The sequence below is a fragment of the Thermobia domestica genome, chromosome 7 (assembly GCF_964235325.1).
Source record: "Thermobia domestica chromosome 7, izTheDome1.hap1.1, whole genome shotgun sequence".
NCBI classification, from domain to species: Eukaryota; Metazoa; Arthropoda; class Insecta; order Zygentoma; family Lepismatidae; genus Thermobia; species Thermobia domestica.
Genome location: NC_137460.1, coordinates 186,503,561 through 186,530,818, shown reverse-complemented (window position 1 = coordinate 186,530,818; position 27,258 = coordinate 186,503,561). Strand labels below are relative to the sequence as shown.

The 27,258-nt window shown below is 37.2% G+C and overlaps 1 protein-coding gene across 1 annotated transcript in view; it reads left to right on the top strand.

Moving 5' to 3' along the window:
• LOC145690617 (uncharacterized) overlaps positions 1 to 27,258 on the top strand; it is a 254,426-nt gene that overhangs the window by 208,816 nt on the left and 18,352 nt on the right. The window contains exon 9 of the mRNA XM_081765680.1: positions 4,877 to 5,005. Coding sequence (XP_081621806.1) covers positions 4,877 to 5,005 — 129 coding nt within the window. The remainder of the gene's footprint in view (positions 1 to 4,876; positions 5,006 to 27,258) is intronic.

Here is a 27,258-nt window from a genome sequence, read left to right as displayed (position 1 = left end):
CTTATTTTTTTTTTTAAAAAGGAAAGATCAACCGATCAGTTTCCTGAGCACCCGAGTTTCCTCGTACACAAGGCTTCTTTAACCTTTACTAAATTTCATAGGGACATGAACACATACATAAAATATATATGTATGTACACACATAGGTAAAATTGCAAAGGCTCTCCTACCGGGAATCGAACCCGGGATCCCGTACATCAAAGGCGGACGTGCTAGCCACTAGATCAGCGGGAAAGGCATAGGAAACCTTGCTTGTAGAGGAATAAATCGTTGAGGTCTTTTCAATTTGGCCAATCAGAGTGCTCCTTTAACCGTGTATATTGACGAAAACCGTTTGGGATCAGATAAAATGCGTTTGCCATGTAATTTTATAACAAAACGATGCGTGTTTATTTACTTTATTTCATAGTTCTCCCACGGTCACTATCTAATGATCGTCAGTTTCTAATGATTGTCATCTAAATTCATACAATTATACGCACTCATATCAAGATTTTTCATTTCATGATATGGAGACAGGAGTTACTCTTGACCTCTGGAGCTCACTTTAGGAACAATTCGTCAGGATAAAATAATATTTTATAATAACCGCATATACATGACTGGAGATACTTCGTGTTGGTCCCTTCACGATTCTCCGCGACGAATCGAAAGAGCGAGGACCAAAATGAAGTCCTCGCTGCTACGCGATGGTAACTTCAACATCCCGACTCTAGATATCTGTTTCGACTAGACGAAATCGTGTCACCAGTGGTACACTATTGGCAATCCTTTGACGCTTTGCTATATCGACGATCGACATTTACCGGCAAGTAGGTCACTAGATGTTGACGACGTTTACACATGGGTTAAGTATATTTTCGAATAAAACCTATTATAGACAGCTTTTAGATAGAGTAATTAATTGTATTTATACCTTATATGACAGTAGTGGGGAAGATGGGGATCTTACATTACTTTCTCACTATTCCTCATCGGAATAGTTAGCTAGTGTTGCGTAGAGGTAAAACTATTAACATAATAGGTTACGCTGCGCAAAAATAATTATATTATATACCATTTTAATAACTTCGAGGATCATTATGTGCTATTTTTGTAAACTAATATTTTAACAATGCAATTAAGGTCATAGCCCTTCAACACACTTCAAAATGCACCCTCGTTCTGTGTCTTGATGTTATAATGTTTCAGGATGGACCGTCTTCCATGTGCTATTATAGTGGTTTAGAGTAGCCGTGGAAAATAATGATCTAATGCAGCTATATGTTCATAAGATAAATAATACGATTTAGGGACGAGATATTATGTTCGCATTTTTCTAATGAACTCCGGGATTACAGGTATAACTTAGTTTGGTGAATGACCTCATACTGCTCATAGTCGTAAGAGTTCGCCCCGTCGCATCCTGTGCCGGACCGATCACAATATGTTCGTGAGCAGCGACGTTGAGAGTGTGTTTATCATGTGTAAACAGCACACTGTAGAGTGAAGGTGTAGTGGGCGCTGTCGAAACCAAAATCGAATAACAAAACGAAGCAGCGAACGAATATGCTGTCCTGCTTCAAACAAGAAAAATCAGAGAAAGAGATTCCTGAAATGCTGACAACAGTTTACGAAGAACGTCCTATCACCTTGAAGTGTGTTTATGAGTCGTTTACACGATTCCGTGGAAGACACCCCTGAACTGGTCGGCCAGCAACTACACGCATTCCGGATAACATACAGAAAGTGAAGGAACGTCTCTTTTGGTCCAGAAGCGTCGTGTGACAATGTGAATAATAACGGAAGAAGTGAGAATTGGTCGTGAGACGGCCCACCTCATAGTGACCCACGATTTGGGCAAACGAAAGCTTCTTACCCGACTCGTGTCTCACACTTTGACTACGTAATAACTTGACACCTGTGGAGATCTCATTGACATGACTGATAAGAGATCCAAATTTCATGAAAACCATCGTCACGTTCTATAAGATCTAGTGCCTGAAGTATGATGCCGAAGGTAAGCGTCAAACTATGGAGTAGCGGGGTCCAGGATCATCGAAAAGCAAGAAAGCGCTAAGTGAGACATCGCGCCTCCAGACAATGCTCGTGATGTTTGTCGACTCTGAGAGCCTCATTTATAAAGAATTCCTCCCTGAGGGGACCACGTTAAATGCCGCTACTTAAACGTGGAACGTCTGCTGCAATGGATTCAGCGGTACACTCCCAGTAAGCTAAGCAAGGCAATAAGGGTAGAAACATACCGAAGATACCTCGCGATCGAGGTCGAGGTTTAAGTAGCGGTTACTATCTCGATACTGGCACAAACACATGGATTCAAATGGGTAAGTACATGCCGAAGATGTACGCTACTCGCGACCTAGAGGTCGACCGCGAAGGTGAATTAGTAGTCGCGATGCTAAACAATCGAGTTTGTTTTTACATCGATGTTCAGCGGAAGCATCGCTGTGGCTCGTATGCTCATTGGGTCTCCCTGAAGCGCTGCACGGAATAGTCTTCATTTGTTTAGAATTTCGTCTGCAGAGGATTGTGTGTATCTATGCTCGAGAGATTTTGCTGCACTATTAAATTTGATTATGAAAGACATGTTAATAGAATTAGAAATACAAACATCATAATAAGCACTTTTTAAATAGAGAATAGAAGAAAATAGCAACTGAAATGGGAATGTCAGGTAAGTTATTCATATTTATTTGAGAATTATACTGTAGCTTATTATTATATAAGGCAATGCCGGTTACAGGGAGGGGGCTTTCGTGCTGAAATCCGTAAATTGTGGAATTTCTAAAGAAAAAGGAAGCTACTGTTAACCATATCTATGTTTAAAAACTCCACGCCCCCCCCCCTTCCCAATTCCGAGATTAATAAAAAAGAAAGGATTCTTCTAAATTCGTTACTGACATAAGGTAATGAAATACCTGTAAAGACAGGCATGTATACATAAGGAGGAAACGACGAATAATTGCATTGCAGTGACAAAACTTCATTTGCTAAAGTTAATACCTCCTCCACCTCGATACCTAAAGACATGCCTTTTAAAATAATACTGGGAAATGATTTCTCGCCTGAGTGCTGAAAGAGGGCATTTTTTCACAGAAAATTGAAAAATGTAAAAGTCTTTGATTTATTGATAGAGATGGACAAGAGATGAGACTCAAATATTTTTGCGAAACAAGAGACGAGACTTTAGCATTTCTCATGTGTCGCCTCGCGTTCATCCCTATTTATAAACTGTTTGGTCCTTTCAATTCAAAATGTGGTTTCGCTGTGATTTTTATGCAATAATTTCACACGCGTCACAGTAATGTTTCTCCTCAAACTGAGAACTTACACGAGGGTGCGACTTCCTCGCTATCTGTGCCCTTCATCCATCTAGACTTAGACATCGAGGTAGCGACCGCGACTTAAATCTCGACCTCAATCGCGAGGTATCTTCGGTATGTCTCTACCCTAAGACTGCTTTACGAGAATGCTCTGCCACACACTGCCTTTCTGATGCAGGAGTTCCTGGTCAACAGGGTAATTGTGTGACTCAATCACTCACCCTGCTCCTCTGACTTGTCTCCCCCGGATTTTTTCTTGTTCCCCAAATTGGAATCAGCCCTGAAGAGCCAGAGACTTTCGGATATTTCGAACATCCACCGTAAAGTTACGACTCAACTTAAGGCTATTCCTAAAGATGAGTACGCCAGGAGTTTCAGGAACTTGTGCAGAAGTGCACTGCCGGACATGCAGTTCTTGTTAGGCACAAAAGTAGACATGTTACGAAGAAGGGCCTTGAGCTCAACTTTAAGAAACTCTTCGTACTCTCATTTTTGCCTGATGGTAAGGAGTAGAAGATAAAGCTTTTTATAGAACAACACTTTCATGTGGGATCCAAAACTCTTCCTCAAACCAGCGTTATTGCGAACTGGATGAGTAGAGTTGATATATATGAGACATCAGACTACCAAGGGTTTTTGGTACTTCATCTAGAACGCCTTTGGGAAGTGTTAGATAGCCCCGGAGACAGCAATGTTTCTCGTTGCTGGTCTATTTCTTACTGCCACGGCTTACCACGCACTCACTCTGGGTCAGACGCCAGCCGGTCGCCTTCGTGAAGTTCGTGCTGCGGTGCGCCCTTGATTTCGTGATCCTTATGATATGCCCAAGGGTTTTTCCATGCAACGATAATGGAGGGTGAACTTGATATTCCTTCTTTGAGGCTACTATTCCTATACTACAACTGACACGGTTCAGTAAATTCCAGAGATTTTCTGAGATGCTTTTTACTCGCCATCCATCCAGCGAAAGGTAGAACGGGTACGTAGTTGAGTTGAGGCTATCGGCCAGGGCGTGAGGAATATTCGCATACTTAGGTAACAGATGGGCCTTAAGCTACAGCGTTCTTCCAACAGTCACGAGCTTCGGGAGTACTCACTAGCTAAAGTGTCATCTACAGCCCTCTCTCTTTAAATCGTGCATTTAATCTTTCTGGTGCCGACTTTGCAGATTTAATCCACGTTTACTAGTAGATTTCGAACTTCACAGGGGTCTCGGAAATATAATTTGTCCACTGACAGGTGGGCTGCTGTGAAGCTCATATCATCCAAATTTGTGGGATTTTACGTCCATTGTTATCGGATGTTTTAGGATGAATCCAACAAGAATTCAATAAAATGTATCCTAGTGAACATTTTACCATGTTGAACGAGTAAACATTGAATGTTGGAGAACCTGTCTCATGAGGTAAACTTGTAAATCAAGTTAAAGCCAGGAGTTCCTTACGTCATAATATTAAATTTATCTTAAGCTAATTCAAGTAGAAAGATTTTCATGAAAACCATTTTTAATCGTTATTTAAGTATAACTGACTTGTAACTTTTTTCCATTTTAGGTAATCCAATAGCAGCAGTGAATGGTGAAGCTTGCACTGGTGATTTCATAGTTATTCCTAATCCAAGTCAAGGAGATACAATATTGAACACTGATAGGTTTTGTGGTAATGCTTTGCCAACCACAACAAGTAGGTATTTATGATCCAAAGTTAACATTTTTGTTTTGTAAGCTAGTTTGTTTTGTAAGCGAGATATAATATTTGAAACCTATCATATTGAAACTGTGACAATTAATCTGCGCAACATGTTATTATCTTAACGCGATTGTATTACATTGCAATGAATTGGAGTTTTTTTGCTATTACAACTAGGAATAATATCAATAATACTATACTACGTACCTTTTAATGTCTAATATTGCATTACTTTCCGACCACTTCTTAATAAGATTTATTACAAAATTCCTAACACATTTTTACATTAGCAATAATAGCAAGAGGTTCACTGACATACTAAAAATGTTTTAGTTTAAGGACAGAGCCCTTTTTGGAAAGTTAACGACGAACAATTGAATATATGCAAAACAATATTTAAATTGTTAATGTGAAGTTCCCTCTGAATGAGGTTCTTTAAGGTTTTAACGTCGCCCTTATCTTTTTTACTATTTTGCATTTTCTTTAACGACAGCTTGTTTTTTATCCATTAGTCTACAAAGCAGTATTACTTAATTTTTCTGAATTTCTCCTTACTTGTAAATTAACGTCTTGAGTCCAAACAAGCTGGGCAACAAGTTTTATATAAGCGTTAAGAGAAATATTTTTTTTATTTAATTTTACACATCAAAACTATTTTTAAATGTTTTCATTGTACAGTGAAGATATATTACTAACTAGGGAGATATACAATATTAAAGATGATGTATAAAGGATAGTTTCATAGAGGAAAACTGTCAAAGTTTTCTTTAGAATTATGAATTCTTTAACCTATTAGAATCTAAATAAAAAAGTTATGTACCTAAAATAGAATTCTCCTTCGATATCCCATATCTTGTAATTTATTTTGCAGTATAAAGAACAGAGTTTATGTTTTGTGTCCTTATACAACACTGCGGTTATAAAGGATGGAAGGTGAGATCTATTAATGTCAGTTTGTAACCACACCAGACCTTGAACTCGATGTAGTTGGTGGGGCCATAGGCCATTGTGAAAGATCGTCCTTCACAGTATAGGCCGTTTCCCATCACACTTCTCGCTTCCAACAGTTGGATTACAGAGTAACGCCAGCGGCCCTGAAAAATATTTTAGCCATGGGGCAACTCTATGAAACATTTATCATGGAAAAGAACGCCAGACTTTATGAAAGCTTTTTGAAGATGTTCTGACAAAGTGCACCTTCTCCACAGCTGTTTAAAGACAATCAACTATTCAAAGTTGTATTTGATACTATTTCATGATCAAGTCTTGCAATATGTAAAAGAGATTTGATTCTCCAAGAGATATTGAAACACTATATTTAGTTCGTAGACCTCAACCAAGATCTCTCGGCCAAAAGTAGCCATGTACTTACAAGATATGCACTGTACACTATATTTATATGTATTTGTTACATCATATTTGCTCAACACTGTTTATCTAAGTTCATTTAATACTCCACTTACTTTTTTGTAACACAACTTAATCTTGTAAGTACTTCAATTCACCTTCTTCAACATTGCAACACACTTCGACCTTTTCCGTAACACTACAACACGACACGAAATCAATCTGCAATAGTTTTAATAAAGCTTGCAAAATTAACTCTTCATCCTTTGTGAATTCCTCGTAAACCTTGTTCTTTACTACGCCCCAAATAGAAATCCAGTGGTATTAGGTCACGTGAACGTGGTGATCTTTAGATGATGTCCCCTCTTCCGAACCAACGCTGTCGAAAGGTTTACTTAAGGTAGTCCCTTAGTTCCAAAGCATAATGCAGAGGTCATTCATCTTGCAGCAAGAACAGTTAGGTAAAGTTAACTTTGGTGCTAAGTTGCGGAACTACCACGTCATGAAGCATTCCAAGGTAATTCGCCCCAACTACAGTTGCATAAAAGGAAATTGGTCGGACAACACCTTTGCTGAACAATGCATCATATACTATGATGCAAGATTAGTTCAGTTGAGAAGTGATGGTAACATGAGAATTGTCATCAGCCCAGTACATGCAGTTTTGCCTGTTCACGTGACCTGGCAATTTAAAGCAAGCACCATTTGATCAGATGTTCTTATCCAGAAAATCTGACTCCAAACAGATCTAGTCTCACATCAGTTCGCAGCACTGCAATCGGTGATTGAGGCCGTCTTCCAAAACACCTGCACCAGTCGTGGGCTACATGGCTTCTATTTAAGCGTACACATTAGGCTTCGCAAGTTATTGGGATGGATAATTCGATACGAACACACCGTATACACTTCTTTGGATGTTCACAAATTTTAGGGCCACTTTTATCTGATTATCTTGTGATAATCAATTTTTTATTTCTTAAATTATTTATTATTAATTATTTCTTATTTAAATTTTATTTCTTATGTGATTAGGGATGCATTCGAGTCGAGTCGAGTCGAGATTTAAGCCTGTCTCGACTCGTCTCGAGAAAATGTTGTCTCGACTCGAAAATATGTTTCTGTCTCGACTCGTGTCTCGACTCGACAGTCTCTGTCTCGACTCGACTCGAATTCGAGTCGAGATGTCTCGAAATTCGAGTCGAGACAAAATATACGAGTTAAAATATACGCACACATCAGCCAGAATATTATGACTACCTACCTTATTGTCAGTGTGTCCAACTTTGGCACGGATAACAATGGCGACGCGTCTTGGCATGGACGCAATGATCCTTGAAAGGTCACTGGAGAGAGTTGATTGGTACACATAGGCAAGGGCGCCGATTTTTCAGTAAATGTGAGGGGCATTCAGATGCAGAAGGCATATATATGAGGATTTTAAGACAAATTGTATTCAAATTATGCCAAATATTGTATATTCATAAATACAATGCGGGGGCTCACATGAGCTTTGGGGGTGCCCGGGCCCTCTCGTCCCCCCAGGATCGGCGCCCTTGCACACAGGTCATCTAATTCCCGTAAATTCCGGGAAGAGGGGCGATGCGCTCTGAAGTCATGTTCAATCACATCCCATTTGTGTTCGATTAGGTTCAGATCAGGCGAGTTGGGCGGCCAGTACATCACTTGGAACTTGTTCCTGTGTTCCTCGAACCACTCCATCACAATCCTGGCCTTGTGATATGGTGCATTATCTTTTCGAAAAATGCCACTACCGTTGGGAAACATGGTCGTCGTCTGCAAGCAGTGTGTGATACGCCTTGGCCGTCATGGTGCCTTGCTCGAGCTTCACTGGACACATAGATGCTCACGTGAATGTTTTCCGGAGCATAATTAAGCCACCACCAGCTTGTCTCCGTCCCGCAGTACAGGTGTTAAAGAACTGTTCTCTTGAAACACGACGAATTCGCACCCTCCCATCGTCATGATGAAGAAGGTATCGGGATTCATCAGACAATGCAACGCTCTGCCACTGTGCCAAGGTTTAATGACGATGGTCATGTGTTCATTTCAGTCGCAGTTGCCGATGTCGTGGTGTTAACATTCGCACATAGATGGGACATGGGCTTCGGAGGACCATCGTTAGGGGTGTTCGGTGCACTGTGTGTTCAAACGCACTTGTACTTTGCCCAGTAATAAAGTATGATGTTAGTTCTGCCACAGTTCGCTGCCTGTTTTGTTTTACCAGTCTGCCCAGCCTATGACGGCCGACATCTGTAATGAGGTGGGGGCGCCCAACCCCTCGACGTTTGGACGTCGTTTTCCCTTGGTTTCGCGACTTGTTGAAGACACTCACCACAGCACTCCTCGAACATCCGACAAGTCCTGCAGTTTCCGAAATTCTCCTGCCGAGTATGCGGGTCATTACAACCTGCCCTCGGTCAAACTCAGATCGCACGCCTTCCCCATTTTACACACGGCCAGCACTCTCACTGATACTACATGCACCGTACGCGTGACTGACTAGCAGCCATTCGTCGGCAGGTGACACAGATATCGCCTGGACGGAAATTATATCGATAGTAGGTTGGTAGTCATAATGTTCTGACTGATCAGTACATACTAAATAAATTTAAAATGTAGGAAATTTTCAACATTCTGATTAACTTGCAGGAAATTTCACAATGAAAAGAAGCAACTGACTTGGACAAGACAACGGTTAGTTGATGGGGCAATCTTTTTTTCTGGTCTTTGAGGTGTGAGCTTTGACCATGCCTTGTGAAATTTTGATGTTTGGTGCTCATCAGTCGCGCTTCCATTTTTTTTCTAATTGTTCCAGTTCATGATAATTAACAATACATTGCGCAGTTCGAATACATGTTCACGTTTTCATTCAATCCAACTCAAGCCGCTTCAGATACTATAGAGTTGTATTTGTTTACGAAGAATTAATTGCGTATTAGAAATACACCCCAACAAAACATTCTGCGTGCTCATCTGCTCAGTATTCAAGGTTTTAATTACAACCTGAATTGTTAAAATGCCAACGTAAGTTGCATTAGATATCTAAGCAGTTCCTAGTCTATGGATAATTCAAGCAATGCTAATTAAGGTCTTTCTAGCAAGGACTTCTGCTGTTCATAAACCTTACGCATTGGAGTAGGAAAAAAAAAGAAAAGAAAAGAAAGAAAGACAGAAAGAAAGAAAGAAGTAAAATTGGTAATTTTGCAACCGTGACTCACTCGGGCTCATGCTCTCTATCCTCAATGGAGCTCGCGTTCGCTAATCTCAATGAGGATCACACTAGTCAAGTTTCTCACTAATTCGAGCTTGAGCTTGATATTTACTGTGAAATTCTCTTCAGCTCGATCTCGTAATGCCACACGTCCTTTCTTGTTTTTACATTTGTCTCACCATTTTCGATTTATACGGGTGGCCGTGGACTTTTCAATTAAGTTTTTGTTTTCATTTTGACCCGCCGCCATTTTGCACAGGGTTGTCGTAGAGAGTCGAGACTTGCTCCATTTTCCTTCATTTTACAACAGATTTCAAACGATGTGCTACTTAACCCCCCTTGCCATTTGAAACTTTTTAGTTGGATTCCGTCTGGGGCCCTGCGGGGAACCCTGAGGCAAACTTTTTACCCCAAAAAAGTGTGGCCTTGAAAATGATGGGATACATGTTCACCGAGTTTTCCACTTACCCAATCGTTTCCGAACAAATGACTCGGTTCAAACTATTCTAGCAGGTAATTTCCTAGCTATGTCTTTTTAAATATCTAGAAATTGGTCATGTTTTTGGCCAATATCACGGGAACGTAAGCCATAGAGATATGATATTGGTGGTAATCAATCCCTAATAGAATGCTAAACATTTTTGTCCTGATATTAATTGGTGGTCACTGGCCAACTGGCCATTGGCCAAACCACTGGCCAGTTGGACAGTGACTACCGGTTACTATTTGGTACCAAAATGTTTACCATCCTTTTAGATATTGATCAACACCAATATGATCTCTCTATGACTTACGGTTCCCGAGATATGGCTGCTTAAATTTCTGTAAATCGGTCATTTTTGGCCACTATCTTGCGAACGGTTAGATTGACGCCAAAAATTTAATCATTTTGTCTAATAGTTTTTGATGCTCTATCTAATGCAGTGTACAAAATTGAAAAAAATGCAAATAACAGACAGACGGACAGATAGACACACAGACATAGAGAATTCAGTAACGAACTTTTTAAGTTCGTTGAATATGTTGTAACTCACGATATCCCGCCCGGTGACACGTATAACTTCGGGATTCGTCTAGTTATAACATATCCAATGCGAACACAATTGTCTCGTTCGGATCTCACAAGGGAACCTTCCGAAAATGATAGCTGCAGTGAAAGGTGTGGCCTATGCCAATTGAAAGAGCTGTAACAGAGATGAGCATTCCCAAAAAATTAGCTGCCCATAGCAATAGGCTCAGGAAATATAAGGGGTGGAAGTTCGGGAACAGCAAGGCTGGACAAGGGGGAAAAGTGCAAATTCCACAAAAAAGGGGGGCACGGCAAAATACAATGCTGACAAGTGATGTATAGAAAGAGACTTGCCACAATAGGGAACAAATGAAGGCCACCAGTGGGGTTAACAGTGTTGCCAACTGCAATGGAAAGTACATGTTTTGCAAAGAGCACTATATGAAGTGAGTGTAATATTCAGTGTCAACCTGACATGTAGAACATAAGATATGGCGTGTCTAATCAGTGGTACAATCTAACAAAAGAAAATAGAAAAAAACAGAAGTACGAAAAATACGGAAAAAAACGGAGTTGGCCATAATGCGCCACATTTGATCAGGGGCTGTACATATTAGAATGAACAAAACAAGAAGCACCGAATATGCAGGAAACCGACGTACCTAGAGTCGAAAAGAAAAACGAGTTCCAAAGTTGGCAAGACTGGCCATGGACATCCAGACAAGTCTAATATAGTTAGGCCACTCGCTTCAGAAAAAGAAAATTCCGGCAACAGGCATCACTCGGAATGCATCAATGTTAGAGTGATTGAGGCAATGTCAAGTCAGGGAACATGAAATGGTTGGGTTGAGCCAACAACCGATAATAGAAGCAGTGAACATTATGTCATGGTTGGGTCGTATGTGGGAATATGCAGGGTGTCCCATCAAACTTTGTGACCTGAAAGATTTGCGAAACGAACAAAAATGTGACGGATCCAGTTGTCCAGGTATGTACCAATGTCAGGGGGTGATAAAAGTCTGTGAGAAGCAAGTGCCCCCAGGATCCCCGACATAGGGCCCCAGGAGCCAACTTCAAATTTTCAAAAGGAAACAGGGACCGAGTGTTACCTCTCTCGATTGATCATGGAATGTGCAACAACATATATAGGAAACAGTTGCTATATGAAGCATGTTTTTCAAAATGGACGCCACAAATATGTGCTGTCTTAACATGGCATCGAACAATGTGCTCTCAAATTGCTGCGAAGCGAAAAGAGATGTTGCAAATCCAATTGCACAGGAATGTACTCATGTCGAGGGCCAAGAGAACTTTGTAAGAAGCAAGTCCCCCAGGGCTCCCATCATAAGGCTCAAGGGGGTCAACCGCTACATTTCAAATGGGAACAGGGGCGGATGATATTTCTCTGGATAGATACAACACCGTCTATTAAAAAAAACATTTGCTATATGAATATGAAACAGATGTCAGGCAAGGACAACTAGCGATGTTTCCCATATGATCAGACGATGACTTATTTATGGCACGAGCCATAGTAGAAGTCGGCTTAGTTGAAAAAACTACACCCTCTCAGTAACCTAAATTGCACGAAAATTTCCAAAGCAGGTTCATTGACCTGACTACCGCATGTTGCCCACTTTGTCCAAGAGCGGGATGGTTTGTTTCTAACTTTTCTACCGAAAAGCATTTGTCTGGAATGGTGTTTCGGAGACAATAAAATAAAGAAAATATACTAGGCAGAGAGAGAGCAGGGAGGAGAGAGTGTACCAATTATTCTTTCCTCTAAACCAGCGTTTCCCAACCTTTTTCAACTTGCAGCACACTATGGGTGTAACATGGATTCTCGCGGCACACTTATAGATATTATTATTTGTAAATATAAAACACGCTTGTATTTTTTCTTTGATTACTGATCTCCTTCGCACAGAGAAGAAAGCTCGATCACTGGGTTTTCCTCGTGGTAAATCACTATGCTTATTTTTCATTCTAATTTAAAAGGAGAAAACAACTGCAATGAAATTTTGGACTCAGGTTATTAAAAATACGCTTACTCTTTCGAAAACTGTATCCAACCTTTTACTAAGAATGAAGATCATTAAATAACGAACGAACAAATAAATCTATTTTACTTTTAAAACACAAATGTAAATAATTTATCGAAAGGATTGAATGATATTTTAAATTTTCAAGTTACGAAATAGTCTGTAACGATAAAGAAGCAATAATGGTCATAACAATAACAAATACTTTTTTCAACATTAGAAATGTACAGAAAAGTAACACGTCATGAAACTTAAAATTGTAGATTCATAGTAGAGGTTCATAGTAATGTGCAATACAAATATACATTTTCCCCTACGTTTTGCAATTTGATTGCTATAGAATTAATAATTTTGTTTTGATATCCTCGCGGTACATCTGTGGCCCATTCACGACACACCAATGTCGCGGTATTTTCACTGCTAGCTTCTCATTTTAGACAGGTATATTTACAACAAAGGGGGTAGCGTGCACCTTTGCACCCCTTAAATCTGGCCCTGTCCAGAAGTTATGTAGCCCCATATCGTTAATGGAAATAAAAACACAATAGTTATAACTATGCTAAGTTACTATAGACTGCCAATTGCTCATTCAGACAATTTATGATGTTCACTTTATTGCAATGTTCTTATACTGACTAGATATAGGCTACGGATAATAGTTTTATACAAACTAGATAATCAATTATTATTATTATTATTATTATTATTATTATTATTATTATTATTATTATTATTATTATTATTATTATATTTGAAGTACAATCAAATATCACGACATTAATTACTAGTTTTAATTAACTAATTGAGCTGAAAATTAGATCTTGATCTCGGAAGATTAACTATTAAATTTATACGTTCTGTACCTTTCTAAAGTAATAAATGCTGGAATTAGTTTCAAGGCTGTTCCTGAGTGAATAATTTCTTCATAATAATATTAAAAGTTTTAGAAAAATTTTCGAGACATTCGAGTCGAGTCGAGATTTTTATGAGCTGTCTCGACTCGACTCGTGTCTCGACTCGTCTCGAATTTTACAAAGTGTGTCTCGACTCGAATTCGAGTCGAGTCGAGTCGAGATTCGAGACATGTCTCGACTCGTGCGCATCCCTATATGTGATGAATTGCTTGGCCTTAAAGTAGGGGAGTGTTAAAAGTTCCCTGCCGTGAGAACACACCAGATCTGCATTTTCACTTCCAATATTGCTTCGTATCCACTTTACTCGCTCTTGATTTAAATTCTTTGCCATGGCTGATAATTAATTACCTGTAAAAAATAAAACAGCAATAAAAATCATTATCAACATATGAGAGAATAGATTAATAACACTTCTAAAACAAGATAAAGGATACACAATACTGGTTTGGAATTATTCTTAGGAAAAATTAGACCCAATACGTGAAACCAATAGTGAAACGACTGTAAGGCTACTTCTGGCCCAGTCAGTACAGTAAATCTTATATCTTTTATTCTTTAGAATATTTAATAATTGAAAATAGTATTGGTTTACACCAGTAATGTCCGATTTCAATGAACCCGAGGGCCGTAACCATGTTTACAAGTAATGCGAAGGGCCACAGCAATATGTAACATAAATGACTCGGGCAGACAGTAAGTGTCACTTCTGGTGAAATTGAGTTCTTAGATGGAATGGTTTGGCATCGAACCACAGAATAGTATTAACTAGTTTAAATTGGTAAACGTACCTTCAGATGGCATGGATAGATTGTTTGGCATGTGCCATTGCATTGAATTAAGCCACTCTATCCCGGAGTATAAGACAATTTTCATTCAGCTTCTAAAATGACTCCTATGAACCTTCATGGTGGAAATGTAGTTTCACGCAGATAAATACTATCAAATTTGACATTACTTTCCTACCAAAATTATACAAGTTAGGGAAACGTTTGTAGAAGGTAGACTGAAGAAATCTGTGCCTTTCTCTGTCCATGTCTCAGAGAATGGCTTATACTGAAGGTCATAGATTTCGAGTTGTAAGCTGGTAAATTGTTTTCCAATGCCCGTTGTCCTTGGATTGTTAATACAATATCATATGACTGCAACTTGGAAAGTGTGCTAATTTATTTTCCCTAAAGCGGAATGGGAAAGCTTCAATTTGTTTCGGAATTTATTGATGTAATCTATAAATTCAAGAAGTACCGGACCTCTTCCATATAGTTTTATCTCCAGCTCAGTTAGATCTCATATACTATTTGTTAAAAATGTCAAATATCAAAGAAAATCAACACTTCGAGTGTCTGCTTCTAGGTATGGAATGTGATGTCTTATGAAACAAACTGGTGACAAAAATCAGGAATTTCATTCCTTAATTCCAAAAGTCTCTGAAGACGATTTTGTGCATTTAAGCACTTTACTTAACTGTTAAAAGTTAATCTCCATCCTTTGCTTGAATGTCCTCCAAAATCTACTAAATTGACAATATAAAATAGCTCTATTTCCACCTCCTTATCATAATTGGTTTAACTTATATCGAAGTAGGGCAGCCACTTCTTCGAAGAGTTGTCCAAACACATTCGAGAAATGTGGGAAAGAAAGACATATTTTCTCTATATTGATTTCTCCAATTGTGTTTGAGTAACCATGGGGAGAGGTCGTGGCAGGCCTTCTTATATATAAATCGTTGTTAACCTCATGAACATGTTTCTAAATACGGAAGTTAGCATCACGCATTAATTAAGCTTTTAATACAAGGCCAAGAATGATTCTGCATAAGCCTCATAAAGTTTAAAGTGAATTTGTTCAAAAGTTTTAAAATTGTATTAAAACTAAGTATAAAACTCTGTTACTTAACAGTTCGCCATCTACCCAGGATTCTTTTTATCTAATTTTTTCAAGATATTTTTCAACAAGAATAAATAGAACTATAACTATTTTAAACATTTGTAAGTTCATTTATCAACACAATTAACTCGTTACATTGTAATAACGAAATATAATTTAAAAGTACAATTAACGCTTTAATGATAATACCAAAAGCCTTAACAAAGAAATAATTCATGAAATTAGAAAATAGAACGAGAAATCAACAAATACATTAATAACAGAACATCAATATATTTTACAACAGATCTTCACGATGTATTCAGTAGATGACTTTAAACAGTTTGTAACAGGCTGTTACAATAACAAGCTGCGTTGGATATAAATACATTTACTTGATTGTCATTTTACACATCTCTACAGTAATTCACACCATTTGTTTTGTGAGCAATTACTGTGTTTACTGCTGTTACTTTAAAGTTTAAAAGATTTGAGTTTCCGCAGGATCACCCGGTCAGTGTCAACACTAGCGCACAATTTCTCATTAATTTTATGATAGTATATGGGCCGGTATAGCAATGCATAAATTTATGGTTTTGTCGTTTCACCACAGCGGACAATGGATGAGTTCGTACTGCGATGGGATCCTCCTTTTGTATTCGTTGGTGTCCCAGTGCTGATTGTTTCATTTTGCTCCTCTTCTGTATTAACCACTAACAGTCATCCACCTTTAAAGGGACAAGAAACCTTTGATGTGATATTTTCCTGTAGTAACATACGTAGAGTTGTTTAAAATGTCCTGGTACTTTGCAACGATTTACTACACGTAGTGTAGTCTCCACTACATCTTAGGCACTGGATCCGATTTAATTATTAGTGTCTTCCTTCTACAAGCTCATTAGCTTGGGGAAAATATGGGGAAATAATTCGTTGAGAAATTTCACAATGATCATAAAAGTATTTCCAGACTTTGGAGATAAATTGGTCTCCTTGTCAGTAATTCTTGTGCAACAGGTTTGTAGTCGATATATGAGTTTTCGAAAAGTTTATTATTATTCATTAGAGTATGCGTCAGAGTAGTTGTTAATATTCAGAATAACGAGAAATAAGTTCATACGGAAATTGAGAAAAAATAAATTGATGATTTAATTCTTAGCAACAAAATCCAAACAATGATTTGCGTCACTAATAATAGGAATTCTGACAATATCTGAGTAATATTTCTTCATTTACCATTTACCATTACAATATGTATTGTATAAATTTGTATTTGAAGTAGATAAATAGCAAAAGCTTTGTTTCCCCACAACTAGCCTCCATATACCAAAACAACTTATGTTCAACCTCATTCTTTCATACAGGTACACATATTGTATTTTGACATGAATATCATATTTTAAGTGATGATACGTCCTTAAAGAAGTGTACAAAATTAGAATTATATCTACTTACTTTGGCCTCTGTCTTAACAACTTCAAGCCTTGTGATCTTTTATTCGACTAGTTCTTGTCGTGTCTGAAGCACATATAATCCTTCTACAAGAGAATGATGATCTTTCAATCTAAGAGGTCTAGATTATAGTAATACTCATATTTATTCTAAAACTTGAAACAAAGCATTTTGTTGACATTAATAATAAGCAATAATGTAAATCTAACAAAATGGTAAATATACATTTTTCTCGACAAAATCAAAGACACTTAAATGTATTGCAAAACTAAATAAAAATGATTAATGTTAAAAAGATTTGTCACCAAATATCAATACAGTGTGTTTGAAAAAGAACTCCCTAATTTTACGTCCTAGAATCTGTACAAAATGACAGACTATTCTAGTTTGTAGTGTTTGATTCATCAACTCTCCATGTTTGACTCCCCTGCAGTTGACAGGTCTGATTGACTTTGTGACGGCACCAATGCTGTTTTTATCCTGTTTCCTCAGGTCAGTCTAGGCAGGCGTGCAGTACAGAGCAACTCAGCAACAATGTATCCGCAACAGAAAGCGCAGTGTGCTATTTGGCTTGTGAAAACTAAGTCAGTTATAATAGTACAACGTAATTTTAGACGTCAGTATGGTAGTGAACCATCTACAGCAAAAACTATCCGTCATTGGCTAAAGTCTTTCAAGGAAACCGGTAGTGGTTTAAAAACAAAATCATCAGGTAGACCGAGAACTGAAACTGTTGTTGAACAGATCCCGTGTTTCTTGTGTTCGGAGCCCGAAGAAGTCATTGGCCAGACATAGTCTACAATTAGGAGTGCCTAAAGGTACTGTGTATGATGTCGTGCGTAAAAGACTTCAGTTGTGCGCCTACAAATTGCAACTGTTACATAAAATTAAACCTACTGATAAAATCGAAAGGTATGAGTTTGCTGCTGACTTTCTACACAGAATTGATGATTATGTATTTTTTTAAAAAAAGATTGTCTTTTCTGATGAGGCTATATTTCATGTCAGTGGATCAGTTAATCGTCATAACTGCAGACTTTGGGGGGGGGGGCAGAGCATCCACATGAAGTTATTCAGCATCAACGTGATTCTGCCAAACTTAATGTCCGGTGAGGTTTGATGGAAGATCGTGTGATTGGTCCTTTCATTTTGGTAGAAAAAAAACAATAAACAGGGACGTTTACTATGACATGCTGACAGAGTACATCTTTCTCCAAATGGATTATATTGAGGCGGAAAAGGGGCATGTGTTTTCCCAACAACATGGCGCCTCACCTCATTACAGTAACCATGTGCGTGCGGCTTTTGACACTCGCTTTCCAGGAAGGTGGATAGGCAGGGCTGGCCCAATACCTTGGCCAGCACGAAGCCCAGACTTAACCCCACTGGACTTTTTCTGTTGGGACCACATATAAAATGTTGTGTACAGTGAAAAGATCAGAGACATCGATCATTTACGAGAAAGAATCGTCGAGGTGGTTGGACAGTTACACCTGAAATGTTGGTGAATACGTGGCGAGAAGTGGAATATCGTCTCGACGTGTGCAGGGCCAAATGGATCCCACGTTGAAGTCTACCAACATTAAACAAAACTTTAAGGAATTCTCTTTCATGATATGTACTCATTGATGTAAGTTTTCATTCATTTCCCAATTAAATTTATACTTAAAACTAGAGTTCTTTTTCAAATATCCTGTATTTCTCCTTCAAAATCAACAGTACCATAAATCTATTTATGTAAAATCACTGTAAATATTAATTTGCTAGCAATTGAAAATAGAAATGAAACCTTTAAGTTTTACGACCCATAGTTATGCCGGCTAAGCTAAAGGAGACAATGATGATGATGAGAAATGAATGAAATGATAGAATAAAGAAAGTGGAAGGAAACAGGAGAAGCACGAGGAAACACACGCACACTGTGTTTGTCCACCACAAAGCTCACTTGGCGCAAGCTGGGATAGAACCAAGTACCTCACGCACCAAAGGTGAGCGCTTTACCACTGAGCACCGCGGACCCCAACTGAAAATAGGAAATAAAACCCGTAACTTTTAACATTTTTTAAAAAAATAATAGGACATAGAATGAAATGAGTAGTGTAGTATAGTTACTTTAAATAAAACAATACCATCGCCGAGAAAACTCATCTACTTTAATATTACAAGGATTAAAAATCTATATAATGTTTAAATTAGGGCAAAGTAATTCAAAATTGCATTGTGACGAGGAGTTTCATTACATGCTTCTTCTCTGATTCTGCTACAAGTATTAACCATATCTGACCACAGGAAGTTCTTTCTAGTTAAAGGAGTATTGAAACGAGATTTGAACTTCTGACATCCCTTAACGAGAACAGAAAAGCATTTTATGAACATCAGATAAGATGCTAACCATTGTTAATTTAGTTTAGCTAAATAGCGAAGAACCAAATTAAAGTTAAGAAGCAGGCTTGACGTCAAATTGACACAATGAGCATTGTATCTTGTATGTAGAACAATAATCTACATAACAATAATTTTAATAATCTAATCATTCAATTTACACAACGAATGGCAAGAAATAAAACTCTTATTAATCTCTCATTTTCGCCTCTTTTTCTGCATTGGAAAATCTGTTTTTGAAACTTAGTGACGTGTTGTTCTATATCTGATGTTCACTTAGTAATTTGTCTTTATTATTAGTAATATTTATTTTTTGCAGCTCAACTGAAAATTATTATTATTATTATTATTATTATTATTATTATTATTATTATTATTATTATTATTATTTATTTATTTATTATTTATTTATTTATTTATTTATTTTATTTATTTATTTATTTATTTATTTATTTATTTATTTATTTATTTATTTATTTATTTTGCCGTACGTCAGTTCTTTGTGAACAGATAATTTCGGTTTGGATTTTCTAAATTTTGTTTGGTTTTACTTTACCTTTCTCTTAACGTCTGCTTGCCTGAAGATGACTGCTAATTGTAACTAAATATTAAATGCTTATAAAATTAAATAAAAACACATTTAACCTCTATCACTTTATTACTTATAAAGTATTCTAACTTAACTTCTGTACTAAAGAATTTTAAATTAATTGGCATAAACCCATATGAATATAAAAAACAATACATATTACAAAATATATGGTTCATCATAATCAAAATTACATTTCCACTTACACTATAGAGGATATAAAGTTTCAGATCCCTTTAAACCTTCCTCACTCCGTTTCTTTTCCTTTCCTTCCTTTGAGATCCTTTTAAACCAACTGAAATGACAACATCCTGATTACAGAATCTTATCTAATTTTTCCAAAGGTGCAATTCATTTGTGCAGGAGATGGACTTCTGGCCAATTCCATAGAGAGCCATGTCGGAAGAAACAAGGTATGTTTCCTAGTGCACCTGCAAAATGTTTACAGAGGGACAGGCACGTAGCCAAGGGGGGGTCCGGGGGGTCCGGAGCCCCCCTCTTCGAGACCAGAAATGAAAAAAATTAGGGAAGTATGAAACAAAATGAAATGAGAAAAAGAAGGATCAGCGTTAAAAATGAACTACAGGAAGCTTTTGGTTACTCTTTCTTATGAGGAAATTTGTATTACTTGCAATACATGGTTGCGAGGTGAGCGAGATAACCTGGAAGAGTCATGGAATTTGAAATTTCTAGAAAAGTTGCGGAATTCTCAGAATTTCTGCTACTAGTCAGGCAGATTTCAGGTTTCCGAAAGCATAGTGCCGTTGAGTAACAGCTTGGACATTTTCTATCATAATTTTTCGTCATCGCGACCTTGCAGAATCAAATATGTTATTTCAAAAAATAATTTTCTACTGCCCCTTTAACCTGTCATTTGAAACAGACAGTAGTTTGCGGAATAGTAAAAACAAAAATATATGTGGAAAAATGTTCTGTTACCATTTGATTCAACAGAAAAAGGAACGCAGATATTCCAAAATATTTTACAAGACATTATTGAGTATGTACTTGTTATAATAGTGAATATGTACTTTTTATAATAGTTGAGGTCATAGTGAAAGGAAAATTGTTATATTTGAATAAACAGAGGAAGGATGTAAATATTGTATAATCTTTTTCAATACTTTTTTTTACTCGAGATTTCTTCATAGTTTATTAAAATACTTACTAATATATCCTCACAAACCAATATATGTTGATAGTAAAATAGTTTAGATTGATCGAGCTCCTGGGCCCTCAGAATTTCATGTCACGCCCCCCTCCCCCCATTATGAAATTCTGGCTAAACGAACCAATATATGTTCCAGTAAAATTGTTTAGAATGATCGAGCCCCTGGTGTGATGACCACAGTATTTCATGTCACGGACCTTCCCCCTTTCACGAAATCCTGGCTACGTGCCTGAGAGGGATTCTGCAATGAACTTCATAATAGGAAAGAACATTAATAAGGAATTTCCTTGTCAGTATTGTTTAACTTTCAGACAGCGGGAGAAACTTAATAATGGAATATGAAGCGCTACCGCGGAGAGAGAAAGAAAACTATTTTCTGTCATTCAATACATAAAGTGTAAATAATTTCACTCAATAACAGGCAATTTTCGTGTTTCTCTCATGCTTTATTGATTATAAATCATTTAAGCTCATTCTACTCATGTTTCATAATCAGGAATAGCTTCCCGAAATAAAGATAGAATTGATTTAAAATACACCAGAAATGAATCCTTGAAACCATCTCAGTTATTACATATGTCATGAAATCTTCACTTAAATATAATTTAATTTCGTTTGATAACAGCGGAATCAAAGATAAACATAAGTCAAATAACGCAGAAAATAGATGCAGTGAAGAGAGTTTGTTTCTCTAAGTTCGGTTATCACCATATTAAACAATGCTAATATTGTGATGATGATTGTGATCCAATAATTATAATTACATTTTAACTTCCCTAAAATAGGTAACATGTGACATTGAAAGTTCCTAAATGTAAATTTTTGTTTGATCTCAGTTATAAAAAATGTTATCTAAAAATGTGATTAAATGATTATATCCTGTTTGAGCGCGAAACGTAATTTCTTATATCATATGCAAGGTTCATATCATAATATTTAAACATTCTGGAAAACACCTAAATTTGTAATATACTTATTACTGGAAATTCGTCAATTGAACATAGTTAAGATAAAACCTTATTTCAAAAGAGAGCTTGAAGTAACAAGGAAATGACAGAAATTTTGATGGATACAGCTACAAACATAAGAAGCACTCTGAATATATCGTCTTGGACACGATAAATGATATGATTTGTGATATATTAATAATAATAATGTTTTAGATATGCCATATATTGGACTGAATTAATTTAAAACAAATGAATATTATCAATTTAGTGTGACAGACATTGTATTATTTTAAACTTGATTGATATTAACTTATATTTTAAAGTTTCGTTTTATCCAATACGACTCACAGCTTATTCGCATTATCAGATAGATAAAAATTTCTTAACCGTTTCTTTTCCTTGTATTTCTTAATGAATAAAGTTACAGATTGATTCTTTCTACCCACTTTCCTAACATCACATTTTTTTACGTCGAACTACACCAATTTATCATTCCGCCGTCGATTCAATGAACCAGGATTTCAATGACATATCTTGTTGAACAAAATCACAGTACCCGTCGTCTGACAAGTGGGAGGTATTTTGACGACAACTACGACACTCCGTGATACACGATATTCAACGCATAAACTTTGCCCAAGTTAAAAGGGTAGTTACGTGCTTGTTTTACGTCACGTGCTCTTTTATTAATGGCAACAATAATTTGGCTATTTGAAAGTATTCGTATTCAAAGATATTTCACACTCTAAGTATATTTTGATTGTGTTGCCTCCGCGCCAAATAGTTGTTCGGAGCTGTCAGGCCTCCATAGTTCAGAGAATGGATGTCAAAACGCTGAGAGGATCATTCATGGAAGATGGTAATCAACTGTGGCAGGTACTGTGCAGATCTTATCCATTTCCTCATAACATTCCTTTCACTCTCGCCCTTTATTTAGATTCCTAACACCACAACGTCCGTTCTATAAAAGTGTTAAATCTTATTTCTCAAAGCAACCGAGATCTCGATTTCAACATCTTTGCTTCGAATGTTTATCTTACAAAATCTTGGAATGGGCTTGTCAGCTGTAAATCCCCGATTCTTAACTCGTTCGCTGCCACTTGACGCTAAATGGCGTCATTCATACCTATTAATGTGTGCCATTGACGCCATTTGACGTCATGAGGTAATTCTGATTGTAGATATTCTCCGTAAAGTGCCACGCAGGTATAGAGTTTTTATACTCTGGTGGCACACAGTGTTAGCCTGGTCATTTTCTGCAGTACGCTTGGTTTCCGCTAGATGTAACTTTTTTTTTTTTTGCAAAGGGCTAAATGTTGCAAAAATGTAGGTGGCACATTGGGTTGGGGTACTGAAATCGAGGTGGCAGCGAAAGAGTTAACGTATTAACCTGATTTACGAGAACTGACACCCCCACACTCCACAGCACTAACAAGAAGAAACAAGTAAAAAAAAATAAACTCAGAGGAAAGTCGTCTTCCGATTAAAAAAAACAGATGAATGACCAACATTATTGTAAATAAATATGTGAACAGTTCAGTATAATTATTCTACTTTTAGGGATAAAACGTTTTCTATGTTTTCTACTGTCATCCTTTTCACATGTTTAATAATAAAGACGAGATATATTAGAATGTTGACTATGAAAGGCAAATATTTACCTATAAATGTGACCTAAGTTAAGCAAGTATTTTGAAATTGTTTTCTTTTGTCACCATTTTATTAAGATCGCTTCTAAGTTCGTATATAATTTATTCATCTTTGTATTCTCTTCGTTTGATTCCTTCGAATTTCATCTTACATGAGAACCTTCCGAGATGACAATGGAGTACCGAAGAGCCAATTGGCTCGTTAGAAAGCTTCCATGATACTTGGTTATTATATCAAAATAGCAAAACGTTTTATCGGTACGTGTTCGAGAAAATTGAGTGTAAAATTTGGCGAACAATTGATATGATGTCAAATATCTTGCAAACGCGGAAAGATATTGACGTCGGGTCAAAAGATTACATATAAAATTATACTTGGCTAATTAAGTGACAAACAGACAGAAGCCGAGTGGTCGCCGCGCAGCGAGGATTCCTATATGAAGGTGGTAAACCCCAATAGTCCAGGAATTTTAGCATTTTTCTTCGGAAAAATTAGAAGCCAAGGTTTTTCCTCACAAAAACGTTCATTAGGTCATTCTAAATGACATATCAAAAGTCCCCGACTTTCTGCTGTACCCTTCCCCTTTTTTCGGGGGGTGGAAGTGGGGGAAGAAAACGCAATTTAAAATACAATCAAATTCAGCTTATTTGAGTAGTAGGCCCCCCCGTATATCTAGTCGAGTCAGCAAAAATTTTCGTGACGTCATAGGTCAAAGGTCAATGACCTTGGCCCGGGATCAATGACCTAGGGGTACCTAGGACCACCCCCTCTAAATTTTGGCAGGGGTACCATGGCCCACCCCCTAAATTTTGGCAGGGGTACATAGGACCACCCCCCTTAAATTTTGGAAATTGCCAAATCTAAAAATTTGGTATGGTAGCCTAGGACCACAGTATGTACCTCTATCAGTATTGGGTGTCTATGTCGTTCCCTTTCATGGGTAAAAAATTGCCAAAAATTCAAATTTCGGAGGTTTTTGACCTAATTTATCCTCTTTGATGAGGTGTTTTCACCCTATATGGTTATATGGGCGTATACAGGGGTCCATTACCTTTCATAAGACATGTGTATATTAATGCACCCTTTGAAAAATTTGGGAGGGGTACCTTGGCCCACCCCTTAAATTTTGGAAATTGACCAATTTAAACATTGGGTATTATAGTACAGGACCCTAATATGTATCATGATAAATTTGGGTGGTCCACCTCGTCCCCTTTTAGGGGTACAAAATTGCCAAAAATATAAACGTAAGCAATACGTTATACCACGTGTTTGGTTTTCGGCCTAATTTATCTCCTTGGATGAGGTCCTATTACCTTATATAGTTATATGGGCGTATACAGGGGTCCATTCCCTTTCATAAGACATGGGTATATTAATGCACCCCTTGAAAAATTTGGGAGGGGTACCTTGGCCCACCCTTAAATTTTGGAAATTGCCCAATTTAAACATTGGGTATTATAGTACAGGACCCTAATATGTATCATGATAAATTTGGATGGTCCACCTCGTTCCCTTTTAGGGGTACAAAATTGCCAAATATAAACGTAAGCAATACGATGTACCACGTGTTTGGTTTTTGGTCGATTTTATCCCCTTTGATGAGGTGTTATTATCCTATATAGTTATATGGTCATGTATAGGGGTCCATTACCTTTCATAAGATATGGGTATATTTGTGCACCCCTTTAAAAATTTGGGAGGGGTACTTTGGCCCACCCCTTAAAATTTGGAAATTGCTCATTTTATATATTTGGTATTATAGTACTGGACCCTAACATGTATTGTAATAAATTTGGGTGGTCCACCTCGTTCCCTTCTAGGGTACAAAATTGCCAAAATATAAACGTAAGCAATACGTTGTACCACGTGTTTGTTCTTTTGGCCCATTTTATTTCTTTGGATGAGGTCCTATTACCTTATATGGTTATATGGTTATGTATAGGGGTCTATTTCCTATCATAAGACATAGGTACATTTGTGCACCCCCTTTAAAATTTGGGAGTTGTACCTTGGTCCACCCCTTAAATTTTAGAAATTGCCTATTTTACACATTTGGTATAATAGTATAGGACCCTAATATATATTACTATAATTTTTTTGGTCCACCTCGTTCCCTTTCATGGGTACAAAATTGCCAAATTTTTAGTACAACCACATGTTTCGTTTTTGACCTAATTTATTCCCTTGGATGAGGTCCTATTACCTTATATGGTTATATCGTCATATATAGGGGTCAATTTCCTATCATAAGACATAGGTACATTTGTGCACCCCCGGGAGGGGTACCTTGGCCCACCCCTTTAATTTTGGAAATTGCTCAATTTAAACATTTGGTATTATAGTATAGGACCCTAACATGTATTATGATAAATTTGGTTGGTTCACCTCGTTCCCTTTCATGGGTAAAAAATTGCCAAAAATTCAAATTTCGGAGGTTTTTGACCTAATTTATCCCCTTTGATGAGGTGTTATTACCCTATATAGTTATATGGGCGTATACAGGGGTCCATTACCTTTCATAAGATATGGGTATATTTGTGCACTCATTTAAAAATTTGGGAGGGGTACTTTGCCCCACCCCTTAAATTTTGGAAATTGCCCAATTTAAACGTTGGGTATTATAGTACAAGACCCTAATATGTATTATGATAAATTTGGGTGGTCCACCTCGTTCCCTTTTAGGGGTACAAAATTGACAAAATATAAACGTAAGCATTACGTTGTACCACATGTTTGGTTTTTGACCTAATTTATTCCTTTGGATGAGGTCCTATTACCTTATATGGTAATGTATAGGTGTTCATTCCCTATCATAAGACATAGGTACATTGATGCACCCCGGGAGGGGATTCGGTATCATAGTACATGACTCAACATGTATCATGATAAATTTGGGTGGTCCACATCGTTCTCTTTTAGGGGTACAAAATTGCTAAAATATAAACATAAGCAATATGTTGTACCATGTGTTTGGTTTTTGGCCCAATTTCTCCCCTTTGATGAGGTTTTATTACCTTATATGGTTATATGGTCATGTATATAGGTTCATTTCCTATCATAAGATATGGGTACATTGATGCATCCTTTAAAAATTTGGAGGGGTATCTTGGCTCATCCACTCGGTTTTAGAAATTGTTTAATATAAGCATTTGGTATCATAGTACAGGTCTCCAATATGTACCACTATAAATTTGGATGGTCCACATCGTTCCCTTTTCATAGGTAAAGAACTACCAAAAATCAAATTTCGGAGGTTATTGACCCCTATTTAGCATGTTATATGGATATGTACAGAGGTTTATTACCTTTATATGTTTATGTTTCCTTTTAAATTTGGGAATTATCAAATAACAAAATTCGGTAAACGTTTTCTAGGACCCATTGGTATTCCTCTTATGGCCAAATATTCAAAATTTAAAGGTTATTGACCGGCTTTATTATTGAATAAGTACAGGATTTATTACTTTTTTCATAAGACACAGGTGTATTTGTGTACCAATCTTAAATTTTGGAAGGGGTACATTTCTTATTGTCATATCAATAATTGGTAATTGTTCTTAAAATTGGATAGTATCTCATTCATTGGGTAAATCATTATGATCACGTGATCGGTTATTGACCTATGATGGGATTAGGAGTCCAGGAC